This window comes from Moschus berezovskii, chromosome Y (assembly GCF_049115385.1).
Source record: "Moschus berezovskii isolate FMDL1 chromosome Y, NW_MosBer_1.0, whole genome shotgun sequence".
Taxonomy (NCBI): Eukaryota; Metazoa; Chordata; class Mammalia; order Artiodactyla; family Moschidae; genus Moschus; species Moschus berezovskii.
This window is the reverse complement of record NC_142489.1, coordinates 6,718,795-6,742,711: the sequence shown is the minus strand read 5'-3', so window position 1 is coordinate 6,742,711 and position 23,917 is coordinate 6,718,795. Positions and strand designations below refer to the sequence as shown.

At 41.4% G+C, this 23,917-nt stretch overlaps 1 protein-coding gene across 1 annotated transcript; it reads right to left on the bottom strand.

The window, feature by feature from the left end:
• Positions 1-421: 421 nt before the first annotated feature.
• LOC148773032 (odorant-binding protein-like) lies at positions 422-18,437 on the bottom strand. The gene is made up of 6 exons (XM_088834383.1): positions 18,360-18,437; positions 17,748-17,887; positions 12,086-12,153; positions 9,764-9,874; positions 8,091-8,192; positions 422-480 (listed from the first exon to the last, which is right to left on the bottom strand). The coding sequence occupies exons 1-6, from the start codon at positions 18,435-18,437 to the stop codon at positions 422-424; spliced, it is 558 nt and encodes a 185-aa protein (XP_088690509.1).
• Positions 18,438-23,917: the final 5,480 nt, after the last annotated feature.

Here is a 23,917-nt window from a genome sequence, read left to right as displayed (position 1 = left end):
TGTGGGTATGGCATAATTCCACCTGGAGGAGGCCGCCATTAACCCCACCATAGAGTTGCCAGAACTTACACAGGACTCGAAATAGACTCTTGGAGGGCACAGCAGGAATTTGTGCACCAGGACCAAGGAGAAAGGAACAGTGACCCCACAGGAGACTGTCCCGGAATTACCTGTGGGTGTCGGGGAGTCTCTGGTGGTTGAAGGTATGGATTGATGTTGGCCTGATTCAGGGTTAAGCAGAGGAACTCTAGCAGTACATGCATGGGACCATTTGAGGGAGGTCACCATTATCTTCAATACTTGCACCATAGTTTGGCCCCAGAAGGACCACAGCTCCACCCATCAACAGAAAACTGGATTAAAGATTTTGTGAGCAGGGCTTCAACAGTCAGAACAAGACCCAGTATCCCCCTCAGTGAGACTATCCCATCAGGAATCTTTCATAAGCTTCTGATCCTTTTCCATCAGAGGTCAGATAAACTAAAAATCACAATCGTAGAAAACTTAACAATTTAATCACATGGACAACCGCCTTGTCTAACTCAATGAAACTATGAGCCAGGCTGTGTAGGGCCAGCCAAGATGGACAGGGCGTGGTGGAGTGATATGACAAAATGCGGTCCATTGGACAAAGGAATGGCAAACCACTTCAGAATTCCTGCCTAGAGAACCCCATAAACAGTAAGAAAAGGCAAAAAGATACGGCACTGAACGATCACCTCCCCAAGTCAGTAGGTGACCAATAGGCTAATGGAGATCAATGGAGAAATATCTCCAGAAAGAATGAAGAGACGGAGCCAAAGCAAAAACAGTACCCTGCTGTGGATGTGACTGGTGATATAAGCAATGTCCGATACTGTAAAGAGCAATATTGCATAAGAACCTGGAATGATAGTTCCATAAATCAAGGTAAATTGGAAGTGATCAAACAGGAGGTGGCAAGAGTAAATGTCGACATTTTCGGAACCAGCGAACTAAAATAGACTGGATTGAGTGAATTGAGCTCAGATGACCATTATATCGACTACTGTGGGCAGGAATCCCTTAGAAAATGTATCAGCCATCATAGTCAACCAAAGAGTCCAAAATGCGGTACTTGGATGCAGTCTCAAAAACGACAGAAGGATCTCTGTTCATTTCCAAGAGAAACTATTCAATATCACAGTAATCCAAGTCTATGCCCAGACCAGTAATGTTGAAGAAGCTAGAATGCAACAATACTATGAAGAACTACAAGACCTTCTATAACTAACAAAATAAAGAAAGATGTCTTTTTCATTGTAAGGCCTGGAAGACAAAGTAGAATGTCAAAAAGCACCTGGAATAACAGGCACGTTTGACTTGGAGTACAGAATGAAGCTGGACAAAGGCTAACAGAGTTCTGCCCAGAGAATGCACTGGTCATCGCAAATACCCTCTTCCAAAAATACAAGAGAAGTCTAGACACATGGACATCATCAGATGGTCAGCACTGAAATCACATTGATTGTATTCTTTGCAGCCAAAGATAGAGAAACTCTATGCAGTCAGCAAAAACAAGCCCGGCAGCAGGCTGTGGCTCAGATTGTGAACTCCTTTTTTCCAAGTTCAGTTCAGTTCCATTCAGTCGCTCAGTCGTGTCCGACTCTCCGCGACTCCATGAACTACAGCACGCCAGGCTTCCCTGTCCATCACCAACTCCCGAAGTACCCTCAAACTCATGTCCACAGAGTCGGTGATGCCATCCAGCCATCTCATTCTCCGTCGTCCCCTTCTCCTCGCGCCCCCAACCTTTCCCAGCATCAGAGTCTTTTCCAGTGAGTCAACTCGTAGCATGAGGTGGCCAAATATTGCAGTTTCAGCTTTAGCATCAGTCCTTCCAATGAACATCCAGGATTGATCTCCTCTAGAATGGACTGGTTGGATCTCCTTGCAGTATAAGTGACTCTCAAGAGTCTTCTCCAACACAAAAAGTCAGCCATAAAATGAAGATAGTAGGGAAAACCACTAGACCATTCAGTTTAGTTCAGTCACTCAGTCGTGACCCTAGGAATCACAGCACGCCAGACCTCCCTGTCCATCACCAACTCCCGGAGTTCACTCAAACTCATGTCCATTGAGTCGGTAATGCCATCCAGCCATCTCATTCTCTGTCGTCCCCGTCTCCTCCCACCGCCAATCCTTCCTAGCATCAGATTCTTCCAGTGAGTCAACTCGTAGCATGAGGTGGCCAAAATATTGCAGTTTTAGCTTTAGAATCAGTCCTTCCAATCAACACTCAGGATTGATCTACTTTAGAATTGCCTGGTTGGATATCCTTGCAGTCCAAGATACTCTCAAGCATCTTCTCCAGCACCACAGTTCAAAGGCATCAATTCTTCGGTAATCAGCTTTCATCACAGTCCAACTATCACATTCAAATATGACCACGGGGAGGAATGACCTAAATCATATCCCTAATGATTACACAGTGGAAGTGAGAAATACATTTAAGGGACTAGATCTGATAGACAGAGTTACTGAAGAACATTGGACGGAGGTTCATGACATTCTACACCAGACAGTGAGCAAAACCATCCCCAAGAAAAATAAATGAAAAAAAAAAAAAGGTGTCTGAAGAGGCCTTACCAACAGTTGTGAAAAGAAGATAAGCAAAAGGCAAAGGAGAAAAGGAAAGATATAAGCATCTGAATGCAGAGTTTCAAAGAATAGCAAAGAGTGGTAAGAAAGACTTTCTGAGCGATCAGTGCAAAACAATAAAGGAAAATAATAGAATAGGAAACACTAGAGATCTTTTCAAGAAAATTAGAGATATCAAGGGAATATTTCATGCAAAGATGGGCTGTAGAAAGGACTGAAATTGTAGGGACCTAACAGAAGCAGAAGATATTAAGAAGAGGTGGCAAGAATACACAAAACAACTGTACAAAGAAGATCTTCAAGACCCAGATATTCACGATGGTGTGATAACTCACATAGAATAAGATATCCTGGAATGTGCAGTCAAGTGGGCCTTAGGAAACCTCAATACGAAGAAACCTAGTGGAGGTGATGGAGTTCCGGATGAGCTCTTTGAAATCCTGAAAAATGATGATGTGAAAGAGCTTGACTAATTATGCCAGCCAATTGGGAAAACTCAGCAGTGGAAACAGGAATGAAAAAGGTCAGTTTTCATTCCAACCCTAAAGAAAGATAATGCCAAAGAATGCTCAAAGTACCACAAAATAGCACTCATCTCACATGGTAGTAAAGTCATGCTCAAAATTCTCCAAGCCAGATTTCAGCAATATCTGAACCGTGAACTTCCAGATGTTCAAGCTGGTTTGAGAAAAAGCAGAGGAACCAGAGATCAAATTGCCAACATCTGCTGAATCATTGAAAAAGCACGAGAATTCCAGAAAAATATCTATTTCTGCTTTATTGACTATGCCAAAGCCTTTGACTGTATGGATCAGAATAAACTATGAAACTTCTGAAAGAGATGGGAATACCAGACCACCTGACCTGCCTTTTGAGAAACCTGTATGCAGGTCAGGAACCAACATTTAGAACTGGACATGGAACAACAGACTGGTTCCCAAAAGGAAAAAGAGTCCGTCAAGGCTGTATATTGCCACCCTGCTTATATAACGTATATGCAGAGTACATCATGAGAAACGCTTGGCTGGAAGAAGAACAAGCTGGAATCAAGACTGTCGGGACAAATATCAATAACCTCAGATAAGCAGATGACCCCACCATTATGGCAGAAAGTGAAGAGGAACTAAAGAGCCTCTTGATGAAAGTGAAAGAGGAGAGTGAAAAAGTTGGCTTAAAGCTCAACATTCAGAAAACCAAAATCATTGCATCTGGTTCCATCACTTCACGTGAATTAGATGGGTAAACAGTGGAAGCAGTGTCAGACTTTATTTTTTGGGTTCCAAAATCACTGCAGATGGTGACTGTAGCCATGAAATGAAAAGACGCTTTCTCCTTGGAAGGAAAGTTATGATCCACCTACATAGCATATTAAAAAGCAGAGATATTATTTTGTCAGCCAAGGTCCATCTAGTCAAGACTATGGTTTCTCCAGTGGTCATGTATGGATGTGAGAGTTGGACTAAAAAAGAGAGATGAGCACTGAAAAATTGATGCTTTTGAACTGTGGTGTTGGAGAAGACTCTTGAGAGTCCCTTGAACTGCAAGGAGATTCACGCAGTTCATCCTAAATGGGATCAGTCCTGAGTGTTCATTGGAAGGACTGATGCTGAAGTTTAAGCTCAATTATTTTAACCACGTCATGTGAAGAGTTGATTATGGTGGGAGTAATTGGGGGCAGGAGAAGAAGGGGAAGACAGAGGATGAGATGGATGGATGGCATCACCGACTCGATGGACATGAGTTTGGGTGAACTCCGGGAGTCGGTGATGGACAGGGAGACCTGGGTGCTGCGATTCATAGGGTCACAAAGTTTCGGACACGACTAAGCGATTGAACTGAACTGAATAGTAATGTCATCCTGCGCTTTCCGTGCATAAGCCTTAGTGAATGGAATGTATGTTCCTTTCTTGGGAATGAATAGGATGCATTTTAGACACTCTCCTTTGATCAGACTGACCCCTTCCGTACAGTACCATGGAAGTGAAAGTGTTAGTCGCTCAGGCCTGTCCATCTCTTTAGGATGCTATGGACTGTAGCCAACCAGGCTCCTCTGTCCCTGGCATTCTTCACTGGACTGGGTACCGTTTCCTTTTCCCGAGGATCTTCCTCACCCAAGGATAGACCTTGGGTCTTCTGCATTACCGGCAGATTCTTTATCTTCTGATCCATCAGAGAAGCCCGTATGGTGGAGGATCCATAACTCTGACCCATGATGCTTTAGTCTCCTTTCTCCCTCTTCCCTGGACACCTGAAGGCATGTCTACCAAATCTACATAAGGAGTGTCTCTGATGAACACCTGTCCTATGAAAGGCACAGTTTCCTGGATACTTAATGTGAACATTTGTGTGTTTTAAATGAGTTGACTTTTGCACAGTTATGCATGTGCAGGGCAGATATTCAATCGATTTATTTAAACCCTCAGCAATCAAATAACACGAATCAAGACATGATGTAGTGATGGGGAGCAATACGATGTGAGAGGCAGTGTGAGTGTGAAGACAGCAGGATCATGTTAATCAGGAACCAGGAAAGTCGTCTTCGTGTTGTTGACCTTGATTCCACAGAGACAAGGACATGTCTGGTCTCAGTGAATCTTTCTGTAGGTGAATAAAACAGAACCAGACGTTTAGTAGAGTCGACCGTGTGATGGCTGACAGGGGTAGGCCTCAGGCAGTCAGCTGTCCAGGGTACAGGGAGCTGGTCGCTGAGCCAGTGTCCAACTCCAGGTGGACGTCAGCACTCCACATCTCTGTGACAGTAAGTTCCCTGTGGAATTGTCCCTAGGATGGACACAAGGTTGGAAATTTCCATGGGGATTGATTTTATGAATAATGATTTCACAATGCATGTACATTTTCATCTAGTGATGATTTTAAGGCTTGGTAATTGCAACAGACAAATCAAATCCTGCAAGTTTTGTCTTTTGGGTCTTCAAGAATTAAATTCTTTACTTTTTTAAATATTAGAGTATAGTTGATTATCAATGTGGCATTGATTTCAGGTTTACAGCCAAGTAATTATACATACAAAAGTTAGTATCTATTATTTTTCTGATTCCTTTCTCATTTAGGTTTTACAGAGTATTGCGTACAGTCCTCTGTGCTGTGCAGTTGAAAACTGTTCTCTATCCATACTGTATATAATAGTTTGTATCTAATAACCCCACACTTCTCAGAGTGTAAGGTATCTGCAAACAATTCAGGAGACCCAGGTTCGATCCCTGTGTTGGTGAGATCCTGTATAGGATGGAATGGCTACCCTCGCCAGTATTTTTACCTGTAGGATCCCATGAAAAGTGAAGTCTGGAAGGCTATGGTGCATGGGGTCACAGAGGTTTGGACATGACTGAGCAAATAGCCCTTTCTTTCACTTTCTCTTTTCAAGCACAAACCTCCCGACTCTTCTCTTCCCCAAGTCCCTCCGACTTGACAACCACAAGTCTGTTGTCCACAGCTGTGAGCCTGTTTCTGTTTTGTAAATAAATTCCTCCATGCCATGGTTTAGATTCCAAGCAGAAGTGATATCTATGAGATAGTGAAAGTCACTTAGTAGTGTCCAACTCTCCGTGACCACTTGGACTGTTGCCCACCAGGTTCTTCTGTCCATGGAGATGCTCCAGGTAAGAATACTGGAGAGTGTTGCCATTTTAGTCTCCAGGGGATCTTCCTGAAACAGGGATCAAATGTGGGTATCCTGCATTGTTGGTAAATTTGTGACCATCTGAACCATGGCATTTTATCTACACTAAAATGAAAGATGGACTCTAAAGAAAGATTAGCGCAAAAGAATTGATGCTTTTGAACTGTGGAGTTGGAGAAGACTCTTGAGAGTCCCTTGGATTGCAAGGATATCCAACCAGTTCCTCCTAAAGGAAATCAGTCCTGATATTCATTGGAAGTACTGATTTAGAAGCTATAACTCCAATACTTTGGCCACCTAATGCGAATAAATGACCTATTTGAAAACATCCTGATGCTGGGGATGATTGGAGGGTGTGGAGACGGGGACGAGAAAGGATGAGATGGTTGGAGGTCATCACTGACTCAATGGACATGAGTTAGAGCAAGCTTCGGGAGTTCATAATGGACAGGGAGGCCTGGATTACGGCAATCCATGTGGTCACAAAGAGTTGGATATGACAAGTAGTGAACTAAATGAAGACTATAAGTGATATTTCTGGCATTGGTCTTTCTCTTTCTCACTGGTGCATCCATGTTGCTGTAAATAGAGGTAGTTGCTTCTTTTTCTGGCTGAGTAATGTTCCATTGAATATAGGTACCACATCTTTGTTATCACATTCACCTGGATGCTCGTGCTTTTAGTCACTCTTTTTGTTAAGATTCTTTCTCAACAGAGCATTAAACGCCATAATTTAGCTTAGATCAGTGTCCTTTCTGGAGGTTGTATTACTTTCGAAAGCTTAAATATCTACCTTTTGGAACATCTGAGTAGGAATATATCGCAAATGCATGTTTCAGAAAGTGTGGTGAGAAGGCATCTACTGTTTCTCTCGGAATCATATGAGATCAAACAGTGGTCTTGCGGAAAGTGTGAAAGTGGAAGTCGCTCGGTCATCTCCAACTCCTTGTAATGCCATGGACCATTACAGTCCTTGGAACTCACCACACCAGTATACTGGAGAAGCCTTGCCCTTCTCCAAGGAATCTTCCCAACCCTGGGATCCAACCCAGGTCTCCCCCACGGAGCCTCAAGGGAAGCCCAAGAATACTGGAGTGGGTAGCCTTTCCTTTCTCCAGCAGATCATCCAGACCCAGGAATCGATCCAGGGTCTCCTGCATTGCAGGCGGTTTCTTTACCAACTGAGGTATCAGGGAAGCCCTGCTTCAGGGAAGCAGAGCTCTGTTTCATACCGATACTCTTGGGGGAGGAATGTGTGGGGACAACCACGGGGTCAGGACTCATGGGAACACTAATAATTTCCACCAACTCATGGGGATTCCTGCTTCTGTCAGATGACTCTGGTCTGCAAGATTCCTGCAGGATAAGACTCTCTCACCACAGCTGCTTGGCGTTAATTAATCAAAGTGCTTTTAATAATATGGCTCAAGAGCAGCGACATTATTGAACAAAAAATTCTTTACGGATACATTTAAAGTGGTGGAACTAACATTTCACAAATATGAAATAACAGTGTTACTTATTGCTTCATCTGAAAAGGGCAGCGTTAATAATGGACTGTGTTTACTTACAAGAGTGTCAGAGTCACTTTTTTTTCACTCCTCTGGACAGTTATCTAGGGAAAAACAAAATGGGAGAAATGAAAGAGCCACCGATTACTAACATTCCCCAGCATTTCCAAGTTTTCTTCCTTCCTTCCTTCCTTTGTTTTAATAACGGATCTTAAAAGAGATTACTTGTGGAAGAAGACATTTTGAATAAGTTGACTTGTTTTCTGGTTTATACACAACAGGTGAATGGTATGTGCTGGCAAAAAATTTAATTCCTTTACCAATGTCGATGAAGTTCAGGACATTTTCTTCTGGAATCCCTTTTTCTCTCACCGCGTTGTCGAACTTCTCTTTGTATTTCGAGTCTACATTATTTCCTTTGCCTGTAAAATCACCGAGCAAAAACCAGAATTATCTACAGCCGGGAACCCACGGAAATTTCTGAATCTACAGAAGAAGAAATGAAACGTGACAATCAGATGTTCACTTATAGAATCCAAGAGCTCTCAATGGTTCCCACCACACAAACATGTGCTTTTGTCTTAAGAATTGACCCCAGTCCAACTTGGTTAAGTAGGACACCTTACTCCTCAGCATCAGGAGCTGGACCCCAAAAACTTACCAGGATCTCATGAATTTGGGGCTAAGCCCATCCTACTATGGAACCTACTTACTTGTCTCACCTTCCTTGCGTATATACCTGCCTCTCATATCTATTTGTATACCAGGCTTAGTAGGAACCACCTTTCTCTCCTTCCACGGACACATTCACCTGATCACACATAATAACAGGGCGTGATTTACTCTTTCATGAACCTACCATTCTACCCAGTAACCTTTTCTGAAATAGACACCTGTTGTCCGCATGGCACACACACCTCTTAGTGCTCCTGTGTGGTTACTTGAGGGGGTGATATCAGTGTTGATAAGAACAATGCATTTGAAACATGGAACAGGTCAAAGGTTTATCTTATAAGTGTTCCAAGGCTTACAGTGTATCAGAAAACTGATATTGTATACTAACACATACATATGGAATCTGCATGTCTATGGAATCTAGAAAGATGCTACTGATAATGGACTTATTTGCAGGGCATCAGTGGAGAATCAGTCATAGAGGAGAGACGTATGTGCATGTGGAGAGGGGAGGAGACGGTAAAATGTACGGACAGAGAAATATGCAAAATGACATGGACATATGAAAAATAGATAGCCAATGGGAATTTGCTGTATGTCTCAGGGAACTCAAACAGGGGCTCTATCTCAACGTAGAGGGTTGGGAGGGAGATAGGAGGCAGTTTCAAAATGGAAGGGAAATATATATATATATACCTATTGACTTCCCTGTGACTCTGCTAGTAAAAAACTCTCCTGCAGTGTGGGAGCCTTGGGTTTGATCTGTGTGTTGGGAAGTTTCCCTGGAGAAGGGAAAGGCTACCCAATCCATTATTCTGACCTGATGAATTCAATGGACTGTATAGTCCATGGAGTCACAAAGAGTCATACATGACTGAGCAACTTTCACACAACCATATGTAAACCTATGGCTGATTCATGTTGGTATTTGGCAGAAAACAGTACAATCTATAAAATAGTTATCCTTCAATTAAAAAATAAATAAAATTTTAAACATGAAATAAAGTCAGCCTCATTACAGACATGGCTTGAAATTTTTCACATATGTAAAATAAAATATTCTAGTAAAACTTCATTTTTTAAGATTTCAACACATAAGAATCATTGTGAAATGCCTGATGTGATGTTCTGCACCCTATGGCCTCCTGTTTCTTGGTAAATTACCTTCCAGGATCCTTAATTTGGTGAACATCAACACGCAGGCCTTGCACCCTGAATATGGAATACTGTCAGCACCTCCTGATATTCTGAATGAAAGTCCTGACAGTGTACCTGTTACATGACAGTGGTTATGGGAATTTTAGAATATCATACCTACCAAATAATCCCACCAGTTCTGTCTCCTTGCCATGTCCATCCACGTTGATATTATACACTAAGAGAGTGTTTTCGTCCCCACTAATGAGTTGAAATTCATTGCGACCCGCATCTGTGTGAGAGAGAAAAGATACAAGCAGCCCAACCTTAACTTGTCAGTTAGATTATTGTGGCACACGGCGGGCATGAAGAACAGTCCATCCTGTATGGACCCACTCAATTCATGTGTGCACAGAATGCCTCCGTTAACCATGGCAACAGAAGGAGGTACGATTTTCCTCATCCCCAACTTTTCCTACAATTAAACAGCCACTCCTTGCAGTCTTACTAAGATGCTTTATAGAATGTGTGTTCTGAGAAGACTATGATGCTTTATAGAAAGTGTGTGCTGATAAACCTAACAGATTCTTTTTCTGATTTTTGTTTATTTATTTATTTTTGATTTGCTGAGTCTTCCCTGCTGCCCATGGGCTTTCTCCACTTGTGGTGACGGTGGAGTACAGTCTAGTTGTGGTGAGCGGGACCCCGAGACCTCAGTTCATAAACCTGTCGATAATTATCTGTGAGAATCCTACAAAATCGATATACACTCATGTTTACCACATCCTTCTGGTTGATATTAAATCGCTATGTCATGTCTGACTCTCCATGACCCCATGAACTGTACCACACCAAGTTCCCTGTCCTCCACGATCTTCCAGAATTTGCTGAAATTCATGTACTTTGAGCCGATAATTCCATCCAGTCATCTAATCCTCTGTCATCCCCTTCTCCTCCAGCCTTCAAATATTCCCAGCATCATTGTCTTTTGCAGTGAGTCAGTTCTTCACATCAGGTGGCCAAAGTACTGGGACTTCAGCTTCAGCATGGTCCTTCCAAAAAATATTCAGGACTGATTTCCTTTAGGATGGACTGGTTGGATCTCCTTGCAGTCCAAGGGACTCTCAAGGGTCGTCTCCAGCATCACCATTCAAAAGCGTCAGTTCTTTGGTGCGCAGCCTTCTTTATGGTCCAACTCTTAAATCCACACATAAATACAGAAAAAAAAAATATATATATATATATATATACATACATATATATATTCAGTTGAGTAAAACGACCTTTGTTGGTAAAGTGATGTCTCTGCATTTTAATAAGCTGTTTTGGGTTGTCATAGCTGTCCTTCCCAGTATCAATTGTCTTTAATTATGTGGTTGCAGTCACAATCCTCAGAGATTTTCGAGCCCAAGAAGATAAAACCTGTCACTGCGTCCACTCTTGCACTTTCTATTTGCCATAAAGTGAGGGGACCAGAGGCCATGATCTTAGAGTTGTTGAATGTTGAGTTTGAGACCAGCTTTTTCAGTCTCCTCTTGCACCGTTAACATGAGGCTCTTCAGTTCCTCTTCACTCTCTTCCATAAAGTTGTATCATCTGCATATCTGATGCTGTTGCTATTTCTTCCAGAAATCTTGATTCCAGTTTGTCATTCATCCAGCCTGACACTCAGCATGATGTACTCTGTATATATGTTATAGAAGTCGCATGACCATATATACTATCTTGTATTCTTTTCCCAATGTTGAACCAATCTGTTGTTCCATGTCCAGTTCTCACTATTGCTGACTGATTCACATACAGGTTTATCTGAAGCCAGGTAAGGCAATCCAGTATTACCATATCTTGAAGAATTTTCCACAGTTTGTTGTGATCCACAAAGTCAAAAGTTTTACCATAGTCAATGAAGCAGAAAAAAAATTGTTTTTTCTGGAATTGCCTTTCTCTCTCCATGACCCACTGAATGTTGACAATTTGATCGGGTTATTCTACCTTTTCTTAATCAAGTCTATATTTCTGGAAGTTGTCCGATCATGTACTGTTGAATATTGACTTGAAGGATGTTGAGCACTATCTTGCTCGCATGTGAAATGAGCACAGCCGTGCCGTAGTTTGAACATTCTTTGTCATGGTCCTTCTTGGAGATTGAAATGGAAACTGACCGTTTCCAGTTCTGTGGCCACTGCCAAGGTTTCCAAAGTTGCTGACACATTGCTTGCAGCCCTTTAACAGCATCACTTTTTAGGATTTTAAAGAGCACAGCTTGAATTTGGTCACCTCCACTAGCATTGTTTTATAATGCTTCCTAAGACCCACTTAACTTCTCAGGCTAGGATGACTGGATCTGGTCTAGCTGAGTAACACTCCGTTGAGGGAAGGCTATCCAGACCCTGACCTCTGATTTTTAGTGGGAGTAGAATTCAGGTGTATGGGGTTATTGAAGAAAGCTGAGACCAAGATTTCTACCTGAACGTCGTCTTTCCAGTGAAACATTCATACCTACAGTCAATAGCATAAACGTTTCCTTCCTTTGTGCCTGAGACATATTTTTCTATGCATTCTCCATTCTTCCTTAAAAACAAAATATATTCATGTTGGTTGATTAGCGTAATAAAAATTTGGATTCTTTCTCTATGTCACCCAAGAATATGTGTCAGGTATCACCTCAGTGCTGGTGAACAATTTGACCTTCAAAAGAGACAAAATATGTTGTCTCAGATCCAGTAATAATTAAGTGGCAAGGATGATTTGTCTACACACTAAATCTGACTAGTAGTTCCAAAGATAACCGCAGACACAAAACAGGTCGTGTGTAAAGCAATAAACCTGGTGAAATCTAGAATTTTAGGAAGAAAGAAAAAGAATGAACTTTTCCTTTATACGGTTTCTGAAAACTGAGAGGCATAGCCATCAAGACAAACCTTGAGCATGGTCACAACCCTGGCAGTGATTCATTAAACAATGACAGTGAAAGAGTTTGTCATTCAGTTGTGTCTGACTCTCTGCGAACCCATGGACTGTAGCTGAACAGTCTCCTCCTCTGTCTGAGGGAAACTCTAGGCAAGAAGACTGGACTGGGTTGCCATTTCCTTCTGCATGGGAATTTCCTGACCCAGAGATCGAATCCTGGTCTCCTGCATTACAAGCAGATTCTTTACCTTCTGAGACACCAGGGAAAGCCCTTATTAGACAATATGAGAGCCACCAGGCCTTATTAGACAACATGAAATCCACCAGGCTTTCTTACACAATATACGAGGCCCCAGGGAAGCCCTCATTAGACAATATGAGAGCCCAAAATCACACAATTTAAAAATACTTTAATTTTCTCTAAACACACACTCTTCCTCCATCACAATACCATATGAGGATTAAACTTGAAAGACACGTGTCTGTATACAGACATATTTCACACTCACACAGACCCTTAACAAGCAAACACTTTAGTACACACGATGTGTTTGTATGATATCATGAAGAAATTTATGGATACACTATATGATAAGTATATATTGTCAGCTCTATAACAGGAATACGTGGCTTCACATATGTCCTATGTACATGTATGTGAAAAAGTTGTATTTGGCCCATATAAAGAAGTTTCATGAAACAAATACTAAAAGGGAAATAACTCTACAGGGACTGGATTAATTTTTAAACAGACACCTTGGAAAAGAATGCCCACAGTGAAGTGTGGTGAGTGTTCTCAGCCATTGAAAGTGAAAGCAAGTCATTCAGTCATGTTTCCTATTTGCGACCCCATGGACTATAGATTCCATGGAATTCTCCAGGCCAGAATACGGGAGTTGTAGCCTATCCCTTCTCCAGTGAATCTTCCTGACCCAGGAATTGAACCAGGGTCTCCTGCATTGCAGGCAGATTCTTTACCACCTCAGCTATCAGGGAAGCCCTCTGAGTCATTAGGGAATTGAAAGGCATTGAACTCACTGAAAAACAACCACAAAGTGGGAACACAGCAATTATCCAACATAACTGCAAATACAAAAAAATTTTATCTGAGCAGAGAAATTCCTTTCATTTGGCTTGGAAAACGTGATTCCTTGCATATGCAGACACTGATAACTGTTTTAAATTCTGTTCTGAGAGAGGAAGCTCTGGAAGATGATTCAGACTGCATAATTTTCTCACGTGAAGAGCCAAAACGTTTGCAATCTGCTGATCTCTTCTTACCTCTGGCTCTAGGCATAGACATTTAATGATGAGTAAAGAAAAGGACAGTATGAAAAGGCAAAAAATAGGACACTGGAAGGTGAACTCCCTAGGTCGGTAAGGGCACAGTATGCTACTGGAGATCAGTAGAGAAAGAAGTCAAGAAAGAATGAAGGGACGGCAAAAACAACGCCCATTTGGGGGTGTTACTGGCGATAGAAGTAAGGTCCGATGCTGTGAAGAGCAATATTGCATAGGAACCTGGACTGTTAGGTGCATGAATCAAGACAAATTGGAAGTGGTCAAACAAGAGATGGCAAGAGTGAACATTGACACTCTAGGAATCAGTGAACTAAAATGGACTGGAATGGGTAAATATTAACTCAGATGAACAATAAACCTACCACTGTGGGCAGGAATCCCTTAGAAGAAATGGAGTAGCCATCATGAACAACAAAAGAGTCGGGAATGCAGAAATTTGATGCAATCTCAAAAACGACAGAATGACCTCTGTTCATTTCTAAGGCAAGCCAATCAACAGTATGGTAATCCAAGTCTATGCCCCAACCAGTAACATTGAAGAAGCTGAAATAGAATGGCTTTATGAGGACCTACAAGACGTTTTAGAACTAGCATCATAAAAAGAATTCCTTTTCATTATAGGGGACTGGAATGGAAAAGTCGGAAGTCAAGAAAACCTGGAGTAACTAGCACATTTGGCCCTGGAGTACAGAATGAAGCAGGGCAAAGGCTAATAAGCTTTGCGAAGAGAACGAACTGGTTTTAGCAAACAGCCTCTTCCAACAGCACAAGAGAAGACTCTACATATGGACATCACCAGATGTCCAACACTGAGATCAGATAGATTATGTTCTTTCAGCCAAAGATGGAGAAGCTGTATACAGTCCGCCAAAAGAAGACCAGGAGCTGACTGTGGCTCAGATCATGAACTCCATATTGCCAAATTCTGACTTAAATTGAAGAAAGTAGGGAAAACCTTTAGACCATTCAGATATGACCTAAATAAAATGCCTTATGATTAAACAGTGGAAGTGAGAAATAGATTTCAGGGACTAGATCTGATACACAGAGTCCCTGATGATGTATGGACGGAGGTTCGTGACATTGCATGGGAGACCGGGAGCAAGATCATCCCGAAGGTAAAGAAATGAATAAAAGCAAAATGGCTGTCTGAAGGGCCTTACTAATAGCTGTGAAAAGAAGAGAAGCAAAAAGCAAAGGAGAAAAAGACAGATATACCCATTTGCATGCAGAGTTCCAAAGAATAGCAGGGAGAGATAAGAAAGCCTTCCTCAGTGGTCAGTGCAAGGAAATAGAGGAAAATAATATAATGCGAAAGACTAGCGATCTCTTCAAGAAAAGTAGAGATCCTAAGGGAACATTCCATGCAAAGATGGGCAGAATAAAGACAGAAATGGACTGAACAGAGCAGAAGATATAAAGAAGAGGTGGCAAGAATACACAGAAAACTATACAAAAAAGACCTTTTCGGCCCAGATATCATGATGGTGTGATCACTGACCAGGAGCCAGACATCCAGGAATGTGAAGTGAAGATGGCCCATGGAAGCATCACTATGAACAAAGCTAGTGGAGGTGATGCAATTCCAGTTGAGCTATCTCAAATACTAAACGATGATGCTATGAAAGTGCTGCACTCAATATGTCAATACATTTGGACAACTCAGCAGTGGCCACAGGACAGAAAAATGCCAGCTTTCATCCCAATGCCAAAGGAAGGGAGTAGCAAAGAATGCTCAAACTACCAAACAATTGAACTCATCTCACACACTAGCAAAGTAATGCTCAAAATTCTCCAAGACAGACTTCAACAAGTCATGAACCGTGAACTTCCAGATGTTCCAGAAGGTTTTAGAAAAGGCAGAGGAACCAGAGATGAAATTGACAACATCTGTTTTATCATCAAAAGAGCAAAAGAGTTCCAGAAAACCATCAATTTCGAGTTTACTGTCTATGCCCAAAGCCTTTGACTGTGTGAATCGCAATAAACTGTGGAAATTCTTAAAGAGGTGGAAATACCGGACCATCTGACCTCCCTCTTGAGAAACGTATATGCAGGTCAGGAAGCAACAGTTAGAACTGGACATGGAACAACAGACTGGTTCCAAATAGAAAAAGTAGTTTGTCAAGGCTGTATATATCACCCTGCTTATTTAACTTATATGCAGAGTACATCATGAGAAACACTGGGCTGGCAGAAGTGCAATCTGGAATCAAGATTGCCAGGAAAAATATTAATAACCACAGAGGTGCAGTTGACACCACCCTAACGGCAAAAATAAACAAGAACTAGAGAGCCTCGTGATGAAAGTGAAAGAGGAGAGTGGAAAAGTTGGCTTGAAACTCCACATACCGAAAACTAAGATCCTGGCATCCGGTCCCATCACTTCATGGGAAATAGATGGGGAAGCAGTGGAAACAGTGTCAGACTTTATTCTTTTTGGGCTCCAAAATCACTGCAGATGCTGATTGCACACATGAAATTAAAAGACGCTTGTTCATTGGAAGAAAGTTATGACCAATCAAGACGGCATAGTGAAAAGCAGAGAGATTACTTTACCAACAAAGGTCTATCAAGTCAAGGCTATGGTTTTTCCAGTTGTCATGTATGGATGTGAGGCTTGGACTGTAAAAAAAGCTGAGCACCAAAAAATAGATGCTTTTGAACTATGGTATTGGAGAAGATTCTTGAGAGTTCCTTGAAGTGCAAGGACACCCAACCAGTCCATCCTAAAGAAATCAGTCCTGAATATTCATTGGAAAGGCTGATGCTAAGCTGAAAGTCCAATACTCTGGCCACCTGATGTAAAGAACTGACTCCTTGGAAAAAACCATGAAGCTGGGAAAGATTGAGGGCAAGAGGTGAATGGGACGACAGAGGATGAGATGGTTGGATGGTATTACCGTCTCAATGAACGTGAGTTTGTGTGAAGTCTGAGAGTTGTTGATGGACAGGGAGGCCTGGCTTGCTGCAGTTCATGGGGTCGCAAAGAGACAGACACGACTGAGCGAATGAACTGATGCTATGAACCATATGGTTATATATAATACATAATCGGTGATATATATTTATAAAGCAATATCTCCAAGCATAAAATATGTAGTTGTTTCTGTTCTTAATACTTTTATTCCTCACAATGTATACCTGAGTTTACATGTTCTGGTTTTTTTCGGGTGGGGTGGGGTGGGGTGGGAGATAATGGCTGAACAAATGTGTTGATTTTTGCCATACTTTGCATGTTCCTAGCATACCACCTACAATATAGTGGACATTCCATGAATGGTACTTGGATCTCTGTGTGTGTGTGCTTGGTTGCTCAGTCCTGTCTGACCTATTGAGAACCCTTGGACTATCGCCCAGCAGGCATCTCTGTTCATGGGATTCTCCAGGCAAGAATACTGAAGTGGGTCACCATTTCCTTCTCCAGGGGATCTTCCTGACCCAGGGATTGAACTGCTATCACGTGTAATGGCAGCGCCTGGGAAGGGACTTGGGAAAGTCACTAGGGGCTCTGACGACTTTGGGAAACTCAGCAATGTTGAAACCTCCCATGAGGAAGCCCCGAGGGCAGAGCTCACTGTGTGCTCTTCCTCTGCTCTCACTTCTTGGCTGAATGGGAACGTCTCTTACAAATTCTGCAGGAAGGGGTCAAGAGCCTGGTGGGGACTGTGGGTTTCCAGGACATGAGACTCTTACCTCGGCTGTGTCCCTCTTTACTGTAATGAGTTGATGACAGTGAGCTTCTGGTTCCCCCTCTCCGCAGAATTTTCGGGACAATCCCTGGTGCTCACAGGGAAACTGCCCTCCCCCCAGCTCAGTATCCCTGCTCAGCCCCACAACTCAGGGCGTCTTCCTCTCAACATCAGCCAGAGAGCTGCCTGCAGATGGGAGAGAGACACCCTCCCTCAGGTCAGAGTTTAGAGGTGCTTTCCTTTTGGGTGACTTTTACTTACTTGACATAAAAGTGCATCAGTATTGTTCCATTTTCTTCATCAAGCTCAATGTAACTCATGAAAGCGTCGAATGGCCCCCCCTCAGTGATCTTCTCTTTCTTACTGGCCGCCACATATTGGATTAACCATCTTCCTGTAAGCTAAAAGCAAAATTCCCTTCAGAAATCTTAGTCCATCTCTGTAAATTCTGCTCGATACCATCCCTCAGGAGATTCCCTGTCCTTTCACTTAGCAGAAGTTACCTATTTTTATGAACACAGCCCTAGGTATAAAATCACGTGAAAACTCAAGTCAGATAAAGGAAATAATTGAGGTATTACTGAGATAGCTTGAGCTATGTTGTCAAATGCAAGAGACCCAATCCAACAGCTGTGAGATCATCCTTCGGTTTTACAAAAGTAGTGAACATACATGAGAGCTGATGAATGGATGCTAGAGATGATACAGACATCACAAACGGCAGGCATAGAGCCAGTGAATGGAGCAATTTTCAGTTGCAGGGAGATGGCGAGACTTAGCAGTCCACATGACCAAACCTCGAAAAGGACACTCACATGGATACACGCTAAGAACTCCTCCCAAGCTTGGACCACCGTTCAAATGCCCTGGTACCTGTGAGGCGTCTGTCTGAGCTTCACCTTGACTGGCAACAAGCAGACCGAGGACAAGACTGAACAGCAGAGCCTTCATCTTGTTGAGTCTCGTGGCCCTTCTGCTCTAGAAGCTGAGGGTGTCCCAGTGGTTGGAAAGGATGCAAAAGTGCTGCCACTTTTATAGCATGCATCTGTTGGCGTGACATATCTTGAACCAATGGTTGTTTCTCTTATGACCACAGTTAAAACAGACGGCACCTTCAGTATCTGGTTGGCAGAGATAAAATTTTCTGGCATTCTGTCATTTTAATAATGATATTTGTTTTAAGAGAAGCATATGTGGATGTGGGCATTTGACCATTAAATGAGAAACTGTAGTACCTCCAATATTGCAAGAGGACAATTAGTTATTTTCCTGCTTATCAAGAGATCCAAAATGAGATGAGCTGTACAAGGTACATATCCCTCACTTCTGCATGGTTCTGTTAATATGGAGGAGATAGTGTAAGATTTATTTTCTAAAAGTAAAGATTGACTGTGTGGTTTAGCCAAGGGAACACTATTTCCAAAGAGACCCTTGGAAAGAATCCTATTATTCTGAGGTGGGGAGCAGATCAGCACAGAGTATTTGTCACCTTCTCCTGCCCCAATGTGGGCTTTTTTCCTCCTAAGTACCAAGAGGTCGATCTGGTAATGCACTGCTTAAAGTCATCTGAAGAAGGCATATCAGTAGTTTATTTTCAGTGATTTCTCTACAGACCCCCTTTTACCCATTTAATCCTTAATATAATATTTACTCACTAACTCAGTTGTTTCTCCCAGTGAGCAAAAAAGGCTGGACAGCAGTTCTTGAAATTTTTTGAATTTTTAATGGAAAAAACAAATTTCCTAACTCAAGATCACAGAAACAGTGAGTCAGTTTGTTCATCTTTTTAAATCAAAATTTACTTATTTTCATCTTTATTCACTGTTTTTTTGTCAAATAAATACTTTAAAAGATTTATTTTTTTCTGAGTACAGAAAAGAAGAAATGAGATTCAGATTTCCTGAGTCAACGAAGTGAGAACTGACCCAGTGCTGTCTGCTCCTGCGACTGATTGGAGATCAAATTCATTCATTTCGATTTAATTCAGACCTTTGAGGAGAGTTTGTCGTCTCAAGGGCGTCCTCAGCTCACATCCTCAGAGGATCACTTCCTTCGTGTTCACATGGACCGAAAATAGTATCTATATTTTCTCCTTTTACTCTCTTTTCTTTCAGTTGCAAAATCATGTTATCTCCATTGTTCGTGCATTCCTCTGTATATTATCATGTCATATTTTCAGCTGGAAAGTCTGCGTGATTGAAGGTTTCATGTCTCTGAATATCCTGAAACCGTTTCCTCTCCTTGTTCTTTGACCCAGATATTAATTTAATTTGTTTTTTGTTTTTTTTTTGTTTTTTTGTTTGTTTCTTTATCTAGGATGCTCCATGCAGCATGCAGGTTCTTAGTTCTCCAACAGGGATGAAACCCGTATGAACCCTATACTCTGTGCAGGGGAAGGACAGGATCCTAAGCACTGGACCACCAGAGAAGTCCCTGACTTGGATAAATTTGAGTGGTCCTGTGATCCCAGCTAACACCCTCATCAACCCATCATCACCCTTCCATCTCTATTTTGTACCACCAGCATTCCCAGGGTTTCCTTTTGGAGTCTTACCAACATGTGTCCCCTGGGAGTGTATCCTAGGCCCATCCCGTCTTAAGAAGTCTTTCTAACTGCCAATCAAGGGGAGATTAGACACTAGTTCTTCTCAGAGATTCTTGCAACAGTTGCAGTAATCGTGTTGGTTTCCACTGGTCTCCGTACTCTTCTTCCCTCCCTGTGCTCACACTCTGTTCTCTATATCTGCCTCTCTGTTTCTTCCCTACAAACGATATGTAGCTGATGAGAAGTTGGTGAAACAGGGATCCCAGAGAGGTGCTCTGTGGTGACCTAGAGGGGTGAGATGCGGTGAGGGGAGGGGGCTCAAAAAGGGGGTGATTAATGAATAATTACGGCTGATTTCCAATGTTGTATGGCAGGAGCCCAAGGAACATTGTAAAACATTCTCCACCAATTAAAAATAGAATAGAAAAGATATAAGATTTCATTCTTAAGGAAACTGATTAAAAAAATCCTATTGCTTTATACTGAAAAGTCTCGTACGCCCTTTCATCCCAACTCTCTTTAATATTGGTGAAAATGTAGGCAATAGAATAATAAATAAAACCAGAACCATCTTATAAAAACAGTACTGGTGTAATTCCCTCGAAATAAGGCTAAGTACTGCTTGGTACAGCTTCCTGTTTTCTCCTCAAATTTATTCATATTTTTGTAACTGAGAAGCTTCTAACAACAGGTTATTAATTTTGCTTTACTTTTCTGTTTTTTCTTTTTTTTCCAATTTTTCTTTCTGTAACTACTGTTTTTACATTTTAGATTGCACAACTCCTAACTAAACAGTGCTAGGAGGACTATTGATCTTGGCCACTCAAAATTCCAGGTTGCCTCAAGGATACATGGTCAAGGTTGCAATGCAGTTAGAGTCTAAAGTTGAACCAACAAAACACAATCCCACTATTTTTAAGAGAGTAATTGTGTATGTGACTTTCATTACAAAAATATAGTATCATATTTATTTCTGCATTAATTTATTTATCTGCACCAGGTCTCGGTTGCTGCACGCAAAATCTTTGTTTCATCATAGCTGGGGTCTTTAGTCATGGCACATGGACTCTCTAGTTGTCCTACTGACAGACCAGTGAATCCAAGAAAGGTGTTGGGGAGGCAAGCAATAGGAATTACTTTGGACAGTCGGCTGAGAAGATGGTAGACGAATGTCTCGAAGTAACCATCTTGTCAGGGTCTGGAGGCCAGGTTCTTGTATAAAGCCGAGGGAGAGCAGTTATGACAAACTAAAGTCAAAAGGCAGAGTAGCGCGTGAGAGTCAGTGAGGAAGTAAAGTTAAAAGGATCTTCAGTGTTGCAGATCATCCTAGGATGGGCCAAACTTCGCAATGTTTGTGGCAATTTTTTTTTCTTTAATTTATTTTTATTGAAGGCTAATTATTTTACAATATTATATTGGCTGCTTTTGCCATACATTGACATGAATCTGCCCCGCGTGTACATGAGTTCCCCTTCTTGAACCCCTTTCCCACCTCACTCCTCCCCTTATCCTTCCTCTGGGTCATCCCCACACACCAGCCCTGAGCATCCTGTAACATGCATCGACCCTGAACTGATGATTAGTTTCACATATGATAATATACATGTTTCAATGCCATTCTCCCAAATCATCCCACCCTCGCCCTCTCCCACAGAGTCCCAAAGACTGTTCTATACATCTGTGTCTCTATTGCTGTCTTGTATACAGGGTTGTCATTTCCATCTTTCTAAATTCCATATATATGCATTAGTATACTGTATTGGTGTTTTTCTTTCTGGCTTACTTCACTCTGTATAATAGGCTCTAGTTTCATCTACCTCATTAGAACTGATTCAAATGCATTCTTTTTAATGGCTGAGTAATACTCCATTGTGTACATGTACCAAAGCTTTCTTATCCATTTATCTGCAGATGGACATCTAGATTGCTTCCATGTCCTTACTGTTATAAACAGTGCTGCAATGAACATTGGGGTAACCGTGTCTCTTTCAATTCTGGTTTCCTCAGTGTGTATCCCCAGGAATTTGATTTCTGGATCATATGGCAGTTCTGTTTCCAGTTTTTTGAGGAATCTCCACACTGTTCTCCACAGTGGCTGTACTAGTTTGCATGCCCACCAATAGTGTAAGAGGGTTCCCTTCTCTCCACACCCTCTCCAGCATTTATTGCTTGTAGACTTTTGGATAGCAGCCATTCTGCCTGGTGTGAAATGGTATTTCATTGTGGTTTTGATTTGCATTTCTCTGATTATGAGGGACGTTGACCATTTTTTCATGTGTTTATTAGCCATCTGTATGTCTTCTTTGGAGAAATGTCTGTTTAGTTCTTTGGCCCATTGTTTGATTGGGTCGTTTATTTTTCTGGAATTGAGCTGCAGGTGTTGCTTGTATATTTTAGAGATTAATTCTTTGTCAGTTATTTCATTTGCTATGATTTTCTCCCATTCTGAAGGCTGTCTTTTCACCTTGCTTATAGTTTCCTTTGTTGTGCAGAAGCTTTTAATTTTAATTAGGTACCATTTGTATGTTTTTGCTTTTATTTCCAATATTCTGGGAGGTGGGTCATGGATGATCCTGCTGTGATTTTTGTCGGAATGTGTTTTGCCTATGTTCTCCTCTAGGAGTTTTATAGTTTCTGGTCTTACATTGAGATATTTCATCCATTTGAAGTTTATTTTTGTGTATGGTGTTACGAAGTGTTCTGGTTTCATTCTTTTACAAGTGGCTGACCAGTTTTCCCAGCATCATTTGTTAACGATACTGTCTTTTCTCCATTTTACATTCTTGCCTCCTTTGTCAAAGATAAGGTGTCCATAAGTGCCTGGATTTATCTCTGGGCTTTCTATTTTGTTCCATTGGTCTATATTTCTGTCTTTATGCCAGTACCATACTGTCTTAATGACTGTGGCTTTGTTATACAGCCTGAAGTCCGGCAGATTAATTCCCCCAGTTCCATTTTTCTTCCTCAAGATTGCTTTGGCTATTCGAAGTTTTTTGTATTTCCATACAAATTGTGAGATTATTTGTTCTAGATCTGTGAAAAATATCGTTGGTAGCTTGATAGACATTGGATTGAATGTATAAATTACTTTGAGTAGTATACTCATTTTCACAATATTTTTTCTCCAATTCTCGAACACAGTATATTTTTCGATCTATTAGTGTCCTCTCTGATTTCTTTCACCAGGATTTTATAGTTCTCTATGTACAGGTCTTTGTTTCTTTAGGTAGATATATTCCTAAGTATTTTATTCTTTTCGTTGCAACAGTGAATGGAATAGTTTCCTTAATTTCTCTTTCTATTTTCTCATTATTAGTGTATAGGAATGAAGGGATTTCTGTGTGTTGATTTTATATCCTGCAACTTTACTGTAATCATTGATTAGCTCTAGTATTTTTCTGGTAGAGTCTTTAGGGTTTTCTGTGTAGAGGACCATGTCATCAGCAAACAGTGAAAGTTTTACTTCTTCTTTTCCAATGTGGATTCCTCTTATGTCTTTTTCTGCTCTGACTGCTGTGCCCAAAGCTTCTAAAACTATGTTGAATAGTAGTGGTGAGAGTGCGCACCCTTGTCTTTTCCTGACTTTAGGGGAAACGCTTTCATTTTTTCACCATTGAGGATAATGTTTGCTGTGGGTTTGTCATATATAGCTTTTATTATGTTGAGGTATGTTCCTTCTATTCCCAACTTCTGGAGGGTTTTTATCATAAATGGATGTTGAATGTTGTCGAAGGCTTTCTCTGCATCTACTGAGATAATCATATGATTTTTATTTTTCAGTTTGTTAATGTTGTGTATTACGTTGATTGATTTGCGCATATTGAAAAATCCTTGCATCCCTGTGATAAAGCCCAAATGGTCATGATGTATGATCCTCTTATTGTGC